Here is an 18,990-nt window from a genome sequence, read left to right on the forward strand (position 1 = left end):
ATAATTGTCATAGATTTGGGATCTTGGTTATGTGCTGTTTTAAAGTGACGGGGTACACTATGTGTGTTGATCCCTTTTATCACATTTCTCCTGTGCTCTAGGAAGCGAACGTGCAATGGACGTGTAGTGCGGCCAACATATTGTTGGCCACAGCCGCACTGGATCAAGTAAATAACAAAGGAACTAAGCAATCGATATGTGTATTAATAAAGTAGACCCTGTCCTTGTTGTGAGAACTGAATTGTGTTTGAAGTAACAGATGCTTGCAAGTGATGCAACGGCTACGTCCACATTTGTTGTTACCTTTCGGACCCACATCTATGGACGAAGCGGCTGGATCAATGGACTTTAATTTGGAAGGAGCCAGAATGCTTTTAATGCTTCTAGCTTTTCTATACACAATAGATGCTCTCTCCGGCAAAATGGTTTTTAAATGGGGATCGCATTTGAGGATGCTCCAATGAGTATTCAAAATATGGTTAATATTTTTATAGGCCTGATTATAGGTAGTAATAAACCTCACAGAAGAGGAATCAGTGCTATTAATTGTAATTGGAGCATCATAACTCATACGCGAAGCCCTCTTGGCTTTTGATTGATTAAGAATTACTGTTCTATCCATAGCTTTAACTTTGCCGAGAGAGTCTATGATCAATTTGTCATCATAACCCTTGTCCAAGAATTTCTTACTGAGTGTATCTGACTGTGAAAGAAAATCATTCTCTCTGGTGCAGTTTCTTTTGAGTCGATGAAACTGCCCCAGAGCCACTGTTGGTGATGATTACTTGTTGCATGGACAAAATTGTTTACTGACACAGATTTAAAATGAGTCGTAGTAGTAATGTTTGTGACGGTAGCTTTGAGACAGGCTATTAATAATACACACCAAATATAACTGGGTTGAACTGGACGAGACTTAGATATGATAAAATATAATTTATTCCTTGAAAAAGGTGAACACACGAGATATACAAATAACAGACAAAATATGGACACTTACTTAAAGGTTAGGACAAGAAAGCCATCAGGATACAGGATGGGCCATTTCTTCCATAATTCAGTTGACATCACAGCAATACATGCAGATCATGAAGACACATGAAGGACACATGAAGACAATTGAGTAAGGGTTGACTCTGACTTATAAACCATTTCAACCCTTCTTTTACACTCAAGGCGCCGAGCTGTCTAGCAAAATCTCTTTGAAGCAGATTTTGGTTTCCCTGTAAGTGTGAAGTATCACACTTAAAAAACACTCAGTTCCTTGGTTCCTGCCCCCAGTATAAACAATTAGGCAATTAGCCTTTTATCACTGGGCTATGTTAATTCTTGCAGGATGCTCTTCCTGCCTATTAACATAGCAGATGGAGTCTGCAGTTTTCAGAGCAGACCCAAAACCCCATATACATTTTAATACCTACACATATTAAAATACCCGGTTCTGGTAGGTCCAGCGGGTCCAAACTTTCCAGACCTTAATTCCGGAAGTGGTACACTATAGGGTCCAAATATCAGCCTGCTACGACCTTCGGAACCGGAGTTATACAAATATCACATAAACCTTTTCATATTTTATTATAAAAATCTCCGCTAAAAAGAAATCTCAGCGTTTCACTAAATCCCCATTGAAAACAACGGGCTCCGCCGCCGTGGGTTTCAATGGAGCAACTCCGCCGTTGTAGTCAATGGAGTTTCCCGCCATAGACTTTCAATGGAGGAACCGCCGCCATTGAAGTCTATGAGAAAATCCACAAATCTTTACCTTCGTCCACACTCCGTCTGGTTGGTCTGAGGGGGCTGGGAATGGGCATGCATTAAAGCCGGAATCTTGGCTATATGCCACCCAAATCCCATCCCTCTGGTCATTCCAGAACCTGAGATATGGACTTACACATTTCAACATTTTTCACTTAGTCGTTTTTTCACCATGCGGCTTTTCCCCATTGGAATCAATGGCCGGCGCCGCCATTGACAATGCATGGCGCCCACCGCCATTAGATTCAATGGTGCGACCCTCCTTCTCCGCTCGATCCCTTACGGGGGTCCCTCATTCCCGGACCCAGTGTGGATCGTGTGTGGGAGTTCCTAGGGGGTAGGGACAAAAAGAACTTTATTCCCAGGGGCCCTAGAACCCAAGATTCCCACGCCAATTGTCGTTGAACTTGACCAAAGTGATTAAACTCTTTTAAAAGACATTGTATCCGCTTTTGCGGTCTGCGGTTTGGATTCTCTGCCAACCTGTTCCTTGAGGCCGGTGTTGAGGAATCTCCATTGAAGTCAATGAGCCCATTGACTTACAATGGGAAACCGCCGCTCCTCCTCTCGGACGCCACCTGCTGGTCGTCGCTGGAAAACAGGTCCAAAACCGCTACTTCTGCCATTAGAAAGCATGGAGGCTCAATGGCAACCTATGGACGGCTGCAAAATGGAGCCTGAAAAGGCGGGAAAATTACACAAAGGGCTATAATCACCATTTTAACATTAACCCCTTCCCTCCCGCATCAACCCTAGTGTATGTGTGAGTGCAAACACCAGGATAACACAATACATTTACACAGGGGAATAAACATTTGAATATTGAAGCAGGGCAAAACACATTACTGGACCTCAGTCCAGTTAACCCCTTGCTTCCCAGGTGAGAGTAGAGGGTGGCCAAATGGGGTGTAACCCCTTTAATCCCAGGCCAAATCCTCTCTATCATCACAAAGTTAGACTCTAAGTCCACGCTAAGTACTAGGTCCAGAAAGACCACAGATGTAGCATCAATGTTAAATGTGAATTTTAATCCCAAAGGGTTGTCATCAAAGGAACTTAAAATGTTGTGTAAGGAAGGAGGGTGGTCCTCCATGGTTACCATGTACTTCGCTCTGACCACTTAATAAATCATTGTTTTTACTTCAACTGGCTGCAGCCCCCATCGTTTGTTGAGCAGTGCACCGCTATTGGACCTCCGGGACCACCCTCCTTCCTTACTATACCCAGCGTGATGCCCGCATCCAGCTGAGACAGAGATGTGCTGCGAAGGGAGACTGACACTGGCAGACACGGTAAGTACCCTCGTTTTCTGCTGGGGATCTACTCAGTACCTCTATGGCATATATAGAATTCTGAGTTAGCCTCTCAGCATTATTGGTAATATTATACCTTTGTCCAGACTGTCTGATAGAGTCTCCCCAGCACTTATGCACATGGATTACAAACATACAGGCTGATATTAATCTTTATGCTTGGGACAGCTGAGACCTGATTGGGGGCTCATACCCCTTACCAAATTTTTATTAAAATGTTGTGTAAATCAGTCTTGTCCCCATCCCAAATAATAATAATGTCATCGATGAAACGGCCATAGTACACAAGGCCCGCCCCAAGAATGTCATTGTGCCACACAAATCCCAAAATCCCATGAAGAGATTTGCATAGCTGGGGGTGAACCTCGTGCCCATGGCCATTCCACAGATCTGTAAATAATATACATCCTCAAATAAAAAATAATTGTGGTTTAAACTAAACCTAACACTGTTTAAAATGAAATTTTTATGTTTTTCCGGAATGGATAGGTCTCTGTTCAGCCAAAAACGTATTGCCTCAATCCCCCTGGCATGATCTATACAAGAACAGGTAAACCCCGTTATAGCGCGGTCCTCGGGGGCCACCTGATCCGACCGCGCTAGACCCGGGGTCGCGCTGATTTAAAAAAAAAAAAAATGGCCGCTGCACGCCTGATCAGGAGGGAGTGAGGAGGGAAGGAAGGAAGAGGTGGCCGGAAGCCCTACCCGTCCCCTAGCAACGGCGAGTCCAGCCGCGGCATAGCCCACGCGGCCCTCTGAGTCCCAGCCTGCTCCTCACTCACCCCCCCTCCTCCCGACACCCCCCCCATCCTCCCGACACCCCCCTCCCCTCCTCCTGATGCCAGCTCCGCTCCGATCTCAGCAGCCGACACCAAAGGTAGGGAGGGGGAGTGGGAGGTGTGGTGTAGTGTGCTGTGAGAGTGTACTGTGAGTGCAGTGAGAGTGTGTTGTGTGTGCTGTGAGAGTGTGCTGTGAGTGCTGTGTGCTGGGAGTGTGTGCAGTGTGCAGTGAGTGTGTGTGCAGTGAGAGTGTGTGCTGTGAGCAGTGTGCTGGGAGTGTGTGCAGTGTGCAGTGTGCAGTGTGTGCAGTGAGTGTGTGTGTGTGCAGTGAGAGTGTGTGCAGTGAGAGTGTGTGCAGTGAGAGTGTGTGCAGTGAGAGTGTGTGCAGTGAGAGTGTGTGCAGTGAGAGTGTGTGCAGTGAGTGTGTGCAGTGAGAGTGTGTGCAGTGGCAGTGAGTGTGTGTGCAGTGGCAGTGAGTGTGTGTGCAGTGAGTGTGTGAAGTGAGAGTGTGTGCAGTGAGTGTGTGCAGTGAGTGTGTGCTGTGAGCAGTGTGCAGTGAGAGTGTGTGCAGTGAGAGTGTGTGCAGTGAGAGTGTGTGCAGTGTGCAGTGAGAGTGTGTGCAGTGTGCAGTGAGAGTGTGTGCAGTGTGCAGTGAGAGTGTGTGCAGTGAGTGTGTGTGCAGTGAGAGTGTGTGCAGTGAGAGTGTGTGCAGTGAGTGTGTGCAGTGAGTGTGTGCAGTGGCAGTGAGTGTGTGTGCAGTGAGTGTGTGCTGTGTGCTGTGAGCAGTGTGCTGTGAGCAGTGTGCAGTGAGAGTGTGTGCAGTGAGAGTGTGTGCAGTGAGAGTGTGTGCAGTGAGAGTGTGTGCAGTGAGAGTGTGTGCAGTGAGAGTGTGTGCAGTGAGTGTGTGCAGTGAGTGTGTGTGCAGTGAGAGTGTGGTGTGTGCCGTGTGTGCCGTGTGCAAAAAAAAAACACGAGAGCCACGTGAAAACCGCGTTGTAACCGATTTCGCGTTATAACAGGTTGCGCTATAACGGGGTTTACCTGTATAGAGAGAGGCCACATCGCATGTGGCCCAAAGGTAGGTAGATTTCCATTTAACACTGGAGATGGAGTCAATGACGTGTAGCGTATCCCGAACATGCGACCTGAGCTAATACAGCACACACACACACACACAGTGGTTGACAAATCACCAAAAAATCTACTCGCCACACAAAGAAATCTACTCGCCACCTAGTACCAAACGTGTGCTGCTTGGGCCAATATTTACTCGCCCGGGGCGAGCAAATGTATAGGTTTGTCGAACACTGTGTGTGTGTGTGTGTGTGTGTGTGTGTGTGTATATATATATATATATATATATATATATATATATATATATATATACACACACACACACACACACACACACACACTAGCTTTTGTACCCGGCTTCACCCGGGGAATATATCTCCCCGCCCCCCTCACTCACTCCGTTTCCCCCCTCACTCACTCCGTTTCCCCCCTCACTCACTCCGTTTCCCCCCCTCACTCACTCCGTTTCCCCCCCTCACTCACTCCGTTTCCCCCCCCTCACTCCGTTCTCTCCCCTCCCTTGATGCACGCCGTTTTCTTCCCCTCCCCTCACTCAGATTTCTTCCCCCCTCACTCAGTTTTCTTCCCCCCCTCAATGTTTTCTCTCCACCTCCACTCCGTTTTCTCCCCCCCCCCGGCACAACTCCCCCACACATCTCACTTCAGACACACAAAACACAGAAGCCGGTAAGGACACGCCCCTCCCTAAGTAGGTACGCCCCGTCCCCCTGCTTCTGCTCTAACATTATTGCATTACAGGCGAGTGAAACTTATAATGTCCATAACTTGGGAGGTGAGTGACATTGGAAGCTCAAAAAAGTTGCATTGACCTACAAATCCGTAGCAGAATGTCCAGTCAAGAGAAGGAGGAGGAGAGAGGAGGGAGGGGAGGAGAGGAGGGAGGGGAGGAGGAGGGGAGCGGAAGGGGGAGGTGCAGGGGCAGCAGTGAGTGCAGGTGGCCAGGCGGAACCCCTGGGACTGCTCCGCGGAGCCCCGGCTGAGAATCACTAACACACACACAGCCCTATCAAGGCAAGGACACGTCCCCTCCCTTAGTAGCCACGCCCCCTCCCTTAGTAGCCACGGTCCCCGCCCCTTACTCTCGCTCTAACATTACTGCTGTCCAGCCGAGTGAAACTTAGAATGTCCATAACTTGGGAGGTGAGTGACATTGGAAGCTCAAAATAGTTGCGTTGACCTACAAATCCGCAGCAGAATGTACCGTGAAAGTTTTGTGGTGCTACATGGTGCCGTTTGTGAGATATCGATGCTTCTGACATACAAAAAAATGGAAAACGGAATCCAACTTAGAATTATATATATATATCAAATGGAAATATACTGTATGTTCATTTGCATGTCTTAGGCAGGTCTGCAACACGGGTTTTCTGGCTATGCATCTTAACCCTGGCTGTGCTCAAAGCTGTGACCATGCAGCAAGCTTAAGCCTATAGGGAACCATGTTTAAAAAGGTTTTTGAAGCAAAAAGTGGCACTGTGCGCTCATTTGCATGTCATTTCTCAGAATCCCTTGCTGCAGTGGAAATGCTGTGTGCTGGGTAATAATGGTGAAAGGCGGGGTTGCGGACCTGCCTAAGACATGCAAATGAGCATACAGTATATTTCCATTTGCTATATGCTTTGCTGTGGAGGGTTGTCACTTTTTTAACTCACCATAACTTAACTAAGTATATATATATATATGTATATGTTCTGTCTCCGGCTTACTGAGGCTTAATAAATTGAGACAGGCAGATAATGATTCCTTATTTCATACAAAATGGAGTCTTTGAATTTTTTATGCTTTATTGTAGGAACATGAACAGAAATGACACAATGGAGTATCTCAGTCCTGGGTTTCCACAGACGGCTAAAATCCCAAGGCATGACAAAGCACCTACGCCGTACGAAACAAGTAAGGGCAGGGCCATGGTCAAAAAGACCGTGCTGAGCAGCGCTGAGGGGAAACATCATACCTATGTGCACGGCTTTAGACAGCGCTTCCTCACGCTTCCGCAGGTGTGCGGAGGCGTGTGGAATTGCAGCAGACAGTGAAGTTTAAGTTTTCCCGCTGAGGCAAGCGGAGGGCAGGTCACGTGACTGCCAAAAGCCAATGGCAGTCAGTGACGTCGGTGCCGTCACGAAGCGCGTTAGACCCGCCTCGCCTCCGCCCCGCTTCCCACCCGGCTCACAAGCGTGCACGCTGACGCTCATGCAGCGACACAAAAAAGCTCCTGCTTAAGCAGGAGAGCATGAGCGTCAGCGTTGCTCAGCGCTGTTTGGATTACCATGTCCCAGGCCTTAGAGAACTTGCAAGCAAAACGTTTTTGGATTTGAATCAATAAACATTGTTCTTGGTCATCACGTCCAGCGTTACCTTTTTTGTCTCTGCACCGTTTTTTCCCTGTTTGGATCCTTCCCCCTCCTTCCTAAAGCAGATTAACACTCCTAGAAAACTACTAGTTAAGTCTGGTCCAGTAATGAGAACATAGTTTAAGGAGACTCCAAGGAATTGAACACTTGAATCAAATACCACCCGGATTTGACCAGGTTTATGTGGGTGGTAAACGCCAAATAATGGTGGTACCAGCATTCTTCGCCTTCCTTCAGTGGAGGAGTGGGTTCTGCTAACCACTGTCGAATATCTTCTGCTTGAAGTCCATAAAGTGACGCTTTGTTTCTGGCTTCCTTTCTAAGTTGCAACGCAGCAAAGCAAGTCTAGAGAGGGCCTGTTCTCTGTTGTTTGGGAGACGTCCTCTGGGTGAATGAAATGGAAGTTGAGTCACCAAACTGTTTGATTCATCTGTAAAGAGGTCTTTATCCATCATCCTCAGTAAATCTGCCTTCCATTGATGGAGCTGGTTTATCATTGTCTTTTGTTGTCTGCAATGCTGTACATCCTAGACCATTTCCACACTTCTCTCATGTAAAGATATCTCTGTAAGTTTCAGTGATATGCCTTTGTTTCTCCTTGTTGCCAAGTCCTACTTTTATGTTGAAGTGGTTAGGACATGGTTTGAAGAGAGATGAACACGTCCATTATCCAATGTTTGTTTATACGGCATCGATGTTGTCAGGTTTGTGCACTTTGTCAATGCATATGTCACACACAATTACCCACCCCAGGTCAAGTTTTTAGGAATATGGGGTGTTATGGGAACCGTTGCACTGTTTGCGGACTTTGTATACCCTAAAGATATACCTGCCAAGCAGTAGTAAGACCTGGGTCTCTTGGTCTAACAGTGGGACACGATCAGCAATTCTTCTGAGGTGAGGGTGATGACGTGCCATGTCTGGTGTGGGAATTTAGCTATTCTCTGGCATCTGACTACACTCGTATAGTGTAGGGAGTGGTATCTTTATTCTACAATCTATGGAACTCGTGATGTAGCCATTTGCTCTACTACCTGTTGTCTCCATCATTCCTGCGCATGTTCTGAGTGTGTAGGGGGAAGCATTGTCTCATATATTGTACAAGTCAAAGAACTCTGACTTAACTAAAGATCAGTTGCTTTGATCATCAATGATGGTGTACACTCTTATAGCCCTTTCAGGTTGTCACTCTGGGTGTACTACAAGACATTTTAGAGCAGGATCTCGCATCACGTTCTTCTCCACAAATCTTGGTGCACTTGGATGTGACTGACGGTGGTGTTATTTTCTCTTCTTCCTCTCCACCATACTTTGAAACAGGGTTGGGGGCCTTGAGTCAGTTAGGTTTAATTGTCTCTGGATATAAAGCTGCTACATGTCACTGTCACACTCTGTATATTTGATAGCGTCTTTACAGTTTCTGAAGAGGTGACTTGTGGAAGCGCAGCATTTGAAGCAAACTCCAAGTTCCTTGAATAGGCTCCTGGTTTCCTCTATGGTAGTGATGTACTGGGTATCCAGAAATTACCCAGGGGGCTGTGACCCGGTGTCTGTTAATTTCCGTTCTGCTCTGCTCCCTCAGTCCTCCTCTTGGAGAATGGCAGGAGCAGACCAGCAGAAGAGACTTACCTGTAGCCAGCGGTGGAGGGTGATGAGGACCGCTGCGAAGGATAAGGAGCTGGCTGACCAATATTAATGCTCCTGCTCCGGTAACGTTCCCCGGCTCCCACCGGTACTGGCTGTGATAGGATGTGTTCCGCTGCTCCCACTAGTTCAACAATGATGTTCTCTGCTGCCACCGCCACCAGGATGTCTGCCGTTGCTCCCACAATGTTACCGTGGTCGTCCTCACCCTCTGCAGGTAATTCAAAGCTGCCTGGCCCGGGTACTTGGTACCCGGCCTTGCAAATTTTCTATTTTTCCACTGGGCACCCATTACCCGGTAATTTTCAGGACTTGGTAAAACACTACTCTATGGGTGTCACGTGTGTCATATGGACCGAGAAAGGTGTTCTAGTATTATTGTATCTTGTGACTGGTCTTTCGTTTCTTTAAATAGCTAGTACTAGATACGGTTGGTGTACCTAGGGCTGAAGATGTGGGCTGTTGTAGTTGGGTATGTTGCTCTGTCCATCATATTGGTTCACAACATTGAACATAAGGTGGAGAAGGGTTTATTGGATGCCTTTGGTGTACGTGTTGGGTATGCGTTATGTGCAATAGTCCTTGCTGAGGGGAACCCTGCAGTCATGTCTTACGTGCAGTGGATGTAAGGTGATTGTGTGTAAGTATGAGAAAGGGTGTCCTCTGTTTTAACGTACCTGGATTGCGAGCTTGGTGTAGTGCATCCGTACACATGTGAGTGTGTGGTTCACTGTGGTAGCTGTAGCCACCCCATGTAGCGTATGCTTGAAGATGCTGTTCCTCTAATTCATGTGGAGTCTCCATAGCTTTGGCATCTGTAATACCCTCCTCATCGGGTAGAGATGGTGAACTGGCGTTCATACTGGCATGACTTATTAAATAGTCTCTGGTGTGCTGGATCTTCTAAAGCTATTGGATTTCTCCAGTGCTCCCCGCCATCTTGTCTTCCGGCTGCTTCAAAGATCTCGGCTTGGGCTTCAGCAGCGACGGCTTCCTTTTCTACATGTAAACCTCTAAGTTTGCTTCCAAATTGGTGTTTCAACGTGCAGAGGCAGCGGTGGATGCAGCAGTGTCCCTTTCCTTCTCTTCAATATGGGCTCTCTCAAATTTCATGGCTCTTTTCGACAGTAATTGGCCCTTGCACGTGTTGTCTTGTTTAAAGACCTTGTTCAATGTCTGGATGTGCCGGAGCTCTGCGAGGTCCTTTCTCCAACTTTTAGCTTCCGTGATTGTACTCTAAATGCGGCCGACGCATTCCAGATCAATTGTTTTTTGTACTGTAGGTCTCGCCTCTTGCAGGCTTTCCACAATTATTGGTTCTCGTCAAGTAGGTGATATATGTTTCTGACAGTATTTGGTAACGTGGCTGGTCGGTCCTTCATTTCATCTCTGACAAAAGCCAATCAATTGGGACTATCCGCTCAGTAGCAAAATCCTCTATTGTGTCCAAACTCATGGTTGATCAACTATATCTGTTCTCTCCTTCTACCTAGTCATGTCCCTTTATTATCTTGTGCTCTCCCTATGCGCTATGTTGTCTTGTCTGTCCCAGGCTCTGTCATTGTATAACTGCATCTGTCCCTGGACATCGATTCTCAAAGTAACACACATATGCACTATGACATTATACAGATGCAGTGGCCGTTATTCGAACAAATCACAGAACCGTTTTCGTGTGCGCTGCTGTACAAGTGTTTATCGCGGTTGCTTTGTTGCGTGGATTCTGTTTCTATTTGTGCAATGAAATGTAATGTGTACAGAACAGTGCTACTGTGCAACTGTGTCAATTTCAGTGTTTAACACTGTTTAACACTAAAATGCCATTTTTTGCACTCGCGTCTTAAGGCGGGAAGTGGCGGTACAGTTGGAAGAAATCCCGCGCCATGACATGGGTATTCCGAGGTATACAACGTGTGAAGTATTCGAATAACGGCAGCTGCATCTGTACAGCAGCTCTCACCTCTCCAGACAGCAGGTAGATGATCTCCTGGGTGTGATTCAAGATCCTCTCAGTCATCTCCTCATTATTAATTTTGTTCATCATCAGAGAGTCAGTCAGATGCTCCAAGAAAGGTCTCTGAGACAAAAGATAACATGGGAGATGTCAGAAGTACAGATATAGGGAATAAGGGCATTTTCTCTCTGTGTCACTGTGCATTTTGAAGTACAGAGAAGAAAGACAATGGGGCATATCTATCTGTGTCTCTTTGCAGCGAGAGGGACAGTTATGAGGAAGTCATCAGCTCCTTGTACTTTTTCATCATCAGTGAATTACTTAGGAACTCCAAGAATGAGGTCTGGTCCTTGTGGGAGTGTTTCTCCACTTGGTGACCTCTGTAGTTAGGAATAGTGACTGTACTTGTCCTATCACATCAATAATAGGAGAGAGACCAACCTGAAATACTATGTGGAAAGGTACCATATTTCAGTAATCCTTTGTCAGGAATCGGCGTTCTCCACGCTCCCCACACAGAGCACTCCCTCCCCGCAGGGAGCCCCTGGACACACAAAATAATCCTGCCTTACCGGCCTCCACGGCTCCCCGCCCCTGCCGCCGTCGCGGGATCACTCCCCTCGGCAGTTCCTCTGCTCAGCGCCGGGCGCACCCACGCCCTCCTGCACGTACACCTGCACCATCCAGTGGCTCGGTTCACACGCGTACACGAGTTACGGAGCTTGCTCAGTCTGCACACTCTTCTTCCCGTCCCCCGGACATCAGGCTCCGCCCCCGCACACTGCACGGGCATACTCAGGTTACCAACAAGACTCACCTGGCCTTTTATGCCTGCACCAATCTGCAGTGTCTCCCTGTAGCTCTTCCTGTCCCGCCTCCGTTCCTAATTGGACCTTCCTGCTTTATCTAGCTCCTCTCTGCTCTCAGTCTTTGCTCGACATAGTCTCTGCATGGAAGTACTTCTGGATTCTCTCAGTGTTTTCACAGGTTCTGACGCAGCTCGTACGACTACACCCTCTGGCTCTCGATCTCGGCACTCCTTGGACAACGCTCACTCTGGTAACCCCTTGAACACGGCTTGGACTACGACCTATCTCCACTCTCCACTCCCTGACTTCGGCAAGGCATCCTTCACTATCTCTACAACCGGTACCGGCAAGTATTGTCTACCTTACTACACCTGGCCTGACAACGCTTCATACCACACTCCGGACATGCTCCCTTTAATGCGGGTGCGTGTATTACCACTTCCCCCTTCAGCTCAGGGGACGGGTCTGGTCTGCGGGCAGCACCAGCGTAACATTATGTCGAGCCCACAAGACGCAGACCAGACCGAACTTCAACAGTTTCTCTCCAATCTGCTTCAGCAAAACCAGGCCATGGCGGATCAAATTGTGGCACTTACATGCCAGGTCGCAGTACTCTCAGACAGGGTACCAACCGCGACCCCGCCAGATGTAAGCCCCCACTCCGCAAGTGCAGTTAGCAGCTCAGATGTAAGGATTCCTCCCCCCAAGCCTTATGCAGGTGAACCGCAAGATTGTAGGGGTTTCCTAAACCAGTGTGAGGTGCAGTTTGAAATGGCCCCCCATCTCTACAATACTGATCGCAAGAAGGTAGCCTACATTTATAACCTCCTCACTGGCAGCGCCCTGGCTTGGACTTCCCCGGTTTGGGAGCGACGTTCTGACCTTACCCAAGATTACCCGGCATTTAAAGCCCTTGTTTCAACGAGTATTCTATTCTCCCGCTGTCGGGAGATGGCATCTGTTTCTCTCCTCCAGATCACTCAGGGACGGCGAATGGTGACACAGTATGCTGTGGAATTCCGGACTCTAGCAGCCGAGACTAACTGGGGACAAGAGGCTCTCGTCTCCGTATTCTGGCAAGGCCTGGCAGATCCCATCAAGGACGAACTCTCTCGCCAATCCAGGCCGGATCAATTGGAGGTCCTCATTGATTTGGCTGTCCGAGTGGATCAACGTATCCAGGTACGCCGCTCAGAGCGTCAGCGCACTCGCTTCCATTCTCCAGTACTCCCAGCAACACTCCTGCTCCCCAAGTGCTACCATACCTCTTCGTCCTGCACTGGAGTTGCCAGAGCCAATGCAATTGGGGGTACAACGCATCCGTACACCGATACGGCAGTTCCGCCACGCCGGGGGATTGTGTTTCTACTGCGGATCCATGGAACATCTGGTTCGGGAGTGTCCACTGCGTCCGGGAAACGGGAACACCCAGTGAGTACAGAGGGGCTCTCTCTGGGTGTAATGTCTCCACGTCCCCTTTCTAAAGGTTAACTCCCTAAAAAACTTACATTTCCAGTCTCCCTTTCAGGCGATAAGTTCAAGACTTCTACCGCCGCTTTCATTGACTCAGAAGCTGGAGGAAACTTCGTGGATCTTGAATTCGCCAGGTTAAACCGCATACCACTAGTGAGAAAGAAGGTTCCCATCGCACTCGTCGGTATCGATGGACGCCCTCTTACCCTGGCCCACATCTCCTTAGAGACGGCTCCCTTGCTTCTGTCCTCACATCTGCACAAGGAGATCTTAGTTCTCGATGCCATTCACGCTCCTGGGATACCCATCACCCTTGGTCTTCCTTGGCTACAGCTTAACAATCCTCTCATTGACTGGACTTCCTCTGCTCCCATTTCCTGGAGGCTGAGGTCAGACGAGACTCATCAACTGCTGGCCAATACCGCTGTTCCCGAAGTTATTCTACCTTCCGTTTACCATCAATTCCGGGACGTTTTCAATAAGGTACAGTCAGACCTCTTGCCACCACACAGGACTTACGATTGTCCGATCGATCTAGTTCCAGGTTACTCGCTACCCAAGTCCAAGACCTACCCCTTGTCGTTACCAGAATCTCACGCTATGGATGAATATATCCAGGAGAATTTCAAGAAAGGCTTTATTCGTCACTCCAATTCCCCAGCAGGAGCTGGGTTTTTCTTCGTCAAGAAAAAGGACGGGTCGTTGAGGCCTTGCATCGACTACAGGGGTTTAAACCACATAACTATTAAAAATCGTTACCCCCTTCCCCTTATTACCGAACTGTTCGATAAATTACAGGGGGCCAAGATTTTTTCCAAGTTGGATCTACGTGGTGCCTATAACCTGGTGCGCATCAGGAAGGGGGATGAATGGAAGACGGCCTTCAACACGCGTAGTGGACACTACGAATATCTGGTAATGCCTATCGGCTTATGTAATGCTCCCGCTGTCTTCCAGGATTTCATCAACGATGTCTTTCGTAAGGTACTCAATATTTTTGTTATTGTATACTTGGATGATATCCTGATTTTTTCCAAAGATCTCCAGGACCATATACGCCACACCTCCTACGTCCTTTCCCGTCTCCGTGAACACCATTTGTACGCCAAACTGGAGAAGTGCACCTTTCATCAGACCTCTACTCCATTCCTGGGGTACATCATTTCCGATGAGGGGTTTATGATGGACTCCGGTAAACTTCAAGCAGTCACTGAATGGCCAAGACCCAACTCTCTCAAGGCCATACAATGTTTTTTAGGGTTCGCTAATTATTATCGTAAGTTTATACGGAGTTTTTCCACCATTGTGGCACCCCTTACTGTGCTCACCAAAAAAGGAGCTGATCCTTCTGCTTAGTCATCCGAGGCCATCTCCGCCTTCGAGACACTCAAGGAAGCCGTTATATCCGCACCTATTCTCCGTCATCCCAACATTGAACTCCCCTTCGTCCTGGAGGTCGACGCTTCTGATTGCGGTGCGGTGCTGGTGCCGTTCTTTCTCAGAGACCCACGCCCCAAGATAAGTTACATCCTTGTGCATATTTTTCCAAGAAATTCTCGTCTGCCGAGAGGAACTATGACGTGGGTAACAGGGAACTTCTGGCTGTGAAGATGGCTCTTCAAGAGTGGAGACACCTGCTAGAGGGGTCGAAAGAGCCGTTTACTATTCTCACGGACCACAAGAACCTTCTTTACATAGAAAACGCTCGACGCCTTGGTCCACGACAGGCTCGTTGGGCTCTTTTTTTATCTCGATTCGATTTTCACCTTTCCTATATCCCCGGGACCAAGAACGTAAAGGCAGACGCACTCTCCCGAATACATTCTTCTGAAGAGAGGCCAGAGGAATCTTTGGAGACTATCCTTCCGCATGAGAGGATTCTCGCCATGTCGTCTTTCAAGAATCTTGACAAGATTTTGCACTCCCAGAGACGCATTCCCAAGGACTTGGTCGTTCCCGACAACAAACTCTTTGTACCTTCCAAATTTGTTCCAGAAGTCCTGTCTTGGGGTCACTCCTCTAAATCTGCAGGTCATCCAGGTTTTAAGAAGACTACTGATCTCATTCGTCGGAATTTCTGGTGGCCAAGGATGTCTCAAGATATTCTGGAGTTTACCCGCGCCTGCCCCACGTGCGCTCAAAGCAAGACTCTCCGTCAAAAGCCTCAGGGTTTTCTGTTACCTCTTCCAGTACCCAACCGCCCCTGGTCCCACATTTCAATGGACTTCATCGTGGAGTTGCCCAGGTCCAGAGGAATGAACACTATCTTGGTGGTCGTGGACAGGTTCTCAAAGATGTCCCATTTCATTCCACTTAAAGGATTACCCACCTCCCCCGCCCTTGCTGATATCTTTACGGAGCAGATTTTCCGGATTCATGGGATCCCTTCGTCCATTGTTTCTGACAGAGGTTCTCAGTTCGTATCCAAATTTTGGAGAGCTTTCACGAAGAGATTGGGCATCTCTTCTTCTTTCTCTTCCGCCTATCATCCTCAGTCCAATGGACAAACGGAGAGAATCAATCAATCCCTGGAGAAGTACCTGAGATGTTTCATATCTGATTTCCAGGATGATTGGGCTCAACTCCTCTCTTGGGCAGAGTATGCTGTCAATTCTGCCAAAAACGAGTCCACCCGGGAGTCGCCCTTCTTTATAAATTATGGGTTCCACCCTCCCTGTCTTCCCATCCCCAACATCCCTTCTGGAGTACCAGCCGTAGATGAATGCATTTCTTCCCTCCAAACCGCATGGTCCAGGATTCAGTCTACCCTTCTCACTCCTCCCGCAGATCGAAACTACAGGCCGATCGTCGTCGTCGTTCGGCGCCCAGTTACAAACCAGGGGATTTTATGGCTCTCCTCTAAGAATATCCACCTCAAGGTACCATCTCCTAAACTGGCACCTAAGTTCCTGGGTCCCTTCCCTATTTGTGAACAAATCAATCCCGTGACATTCCGGCTCCAACTACCACCTAGTATGAAGATTCCCAATGCCTTTCATGTGTCCCTCTTAAAACCATTTATCTCCAGTCACTTCTTTCCGGATCAGACTCGTAAACCAGATCCCATTACTGTACAAAATAACGAGGAATACGAAGTTCACTCTCTTTTGGATTCTCGCCTATCCAGGGGTCAGCTCCAGTTCTTGGTGCAGTGGAAGGGCTTTGGCCCTGAAGAGAGATCCTGGGTACCTTCAAAGGACATTCATGCCCCGGCCCTTCTTAAGTCCTTCAGGAAAACGTTTCCAGAGAAACCGTTCTTGGACCGTCCTGAGGCCGTTCCTGAAGAGGGGGGTACTGTCAGGAATCGGCGTTCTCCACGCTCCCCACACAGAGCACTCCCTCCCCGCAGGGAGCCCCTGGACACACAAAACAATCCTGCCTTACCGGCCTCCACGGCTCCCCGCCCCTGCCGCCGTCGCGGGATCACTCCCCTCGGCAATTCCTCTGCTCAGCGCCGGGCGCGCCCACGCCCTCCTGCACGCACACCTGCACCATCCACTGGCTCGGTTCACGCGCGTACACGAGTTACGGAGCACGCTCAGTCTGCACACTCTTCTTCCCGTCCCCCGGACCTCAGGCTCTGCCCCCGCACACTGCACGGGCATACTCAGTTTACCAACAAGACTCACCTGGCCTGTTATGCCTGCACCAATCTGCAGTGTCTCCCTGTAGCTCTTCCTGTCCCGCCTCCGTTCCTAATTGGACCTTCCTGCTTTATCTAGCTCCTCTCTGCTTTCAGTCTTTGCTCGACAAAGTCTCTGTATGGAAGTACTTCTGGATTCTCTGTGTTTTCTGAGGTTCTGACGCAGCTTGTACGACTACCCCCTCTGGCTCTCGATCTCGGCACTCCTTGGACAACGCTCACTCTGGTAACCCCTTGAACACGGCTTGGACTACGACCTATCTCCACTCTCCACTCCCTGACTTCGGCAAGGCATCCTTCACTCTGTCGGTACAACCGGTACCGGCAAGTATTGTCTACCTTACTACACCTGGCCTGGCAACGCTTCATACCACACTCCGGACATGCTCCCTTTGCTGCGGGTGCGTGTATTACCACTTCCCCCTTCAGCTCAGGGGACAGGTCTGGTCTGCGGGCAGCACCGGCGTAACATCCTTAAACAAGACACTATCCCGCACAAAAATACAATCTGTGCTACTTTATTTAAAACATAATACGAGGGGTGCCATTATGACCTTCTGTAGAAGCCCTCACCTCTCCAGTCAGCAGGTAGATGATGTCTAAGATGTGATTCACGATTCCTTCAGCTAGCTGCTTCTTGTCCATCATAATCGAGTTAGTCAGATGCTCCATGGTGGGCTCTGGAAGCAAACATAATGGGTAAGATTTACAGATCTCAAGCAATAAGGGCTTTTTCTGTTTGTGTCACTGTGAGGAACAGAAGAGAAAGACTATGGGTCCTCTCTATCTGTGAAACCTTATAGTGGGAGGGACAGATGTGAGGAAGTGATCTGCTTCTTGTCATTGTTCATCACCAACGAGTTATTCAGATACTCTAAAAATGCTTCTGGTTCCTGAGGTGGTGGTTTCAACACATGGTGGTGACCTCTGCAGTTAGGGATATGACTGTACTTGTCCTTCACAGCAATATCAAGAAGTGAGAGGTAGGCAGAGACAGAGACCAGCTTGGGAGACAATGGAGAAAGCTAGAAATCTCAAACAGGACAGGATCATGCACTAGCACAGGGGAGCGCAAACTTATCTCCCCGAACCCCCCTACCTGCTCCCTCACCCCTCCGTTCAGCTCCAGCGTCAAATGACAGGTCATTTGATGCCTGGTTGCCATGGCGATGTGTCGCTGGGATGCAACATAAGTGAAGTTACAGCGGCCTCACACGATTCCCGGCATTTAATTTAAATGTTTTCGCCTCTAAGGCTAAGGCCCCGGTTACGCCGCTGTAACGCGCGCCCACGAGATTGGCGGCACGTTCAGCCGATTCCCCGGTCTGCAGCTCACTGCAGGAAGAGAGACCGGGGGGGGGGGCGTGGCGGGGTAGTGACAGGGGCGCGGCCATGACGTTACCCGGCAGGTTCGCCCTCATTGGCTGAACCGCCGGGGGGCGTGCCTAATCGCTCGACGCGAGTCCTGCTCTCAATTCTATTGAGAGCAGGAGCAACTCTCGCCCGAGCACTGCGGCCCCCCCTCGCAGCGGGCCCGGCGCCATTGAGGGGAGGGCTCTCGTCCGTGCAGCGTCCGCCACAGAGGACGCTGTAGTAGGCAGCGGGGGCAAAGCCTAACTGCCAACCCCCCCCCCCCCTCACTCCAGAAATGATTGTGCACCCCTGCACCAACATGTAATACAGTTGTGTGAAAAATAAAGTACACCCTCTTTGAATTCTATGGTTTTACATATCAGGACATAATAACAATCGTCTGTTCCTTAGCAGGTCTAAAAATTAGGTAAATACAACCTCAGATGAACAACACATGACATATTACACCGTGTCATGATTTATTTAACAAAAATAAAGCCAAAATGGAGAAGCCATGTGTGAAAAACTAAGTACACCCTTACTGCTTCCATAGGAAATAAGATGCTAAGTAGCAGACAGGTGCTGCTAATCAAATGTCCTTGATTAATTGATCATCAGCAAGTGTGACCACCTGATTTAAAAAAAGACGACGTTTTAGCAGTTTGCTGGTCTGGAGCATTCAGGTGTGTGTTAACACAATGCCAAGGAGGAAAGACATCAGCAATGATCTTAGAGAAGAAATTGTTGCTGCCCATCCATCTGGGAAGGGTTATAAGGCCATTTCCAAACAATTTAAAGTCCATCATTCTACAATGAGAAAG

General features: G+C 48.6%; 1 protein-coding gene across 1 annotated transcript in view; it reads right to left on the reverse strand.

Annotated features, from left to right (window-relative positions):
* LOC142471206 (uncharacterized) overlaps positions 1–18,990 on the reverse strand; it is a 114,812-nt gene that overhangs the window by 29,226 nt on the left and 66,596 nt on the right. The window contains 2 exon segments of the mRNA XM_075578003.1: positions 10,898–11,014; positions 17,390–17,496. Of these exon segments, the coding sequence (XP_075434118.1) occupies positions 10,898–11,014; positions 17,390–17,488 (216 nt within the window). The 5' untranslated portion in view covers positions 17,489–17,496.

Source organism: Ascaphus truei, chromosome 20 (genome assembly GCF_040206685.1).
Source record: "Ascaphus truei isolate aAscTru1 chromosome 20, aAscTru1.hap1, whole genome shotgun sequence".
In the NCBI taxonomy this organism is placed as follows: Eukaryota; Metazoa; Chordata; class Amphibia; order Anura; family Ascaphidae; genus Ascaphus; species Ascaphus truei.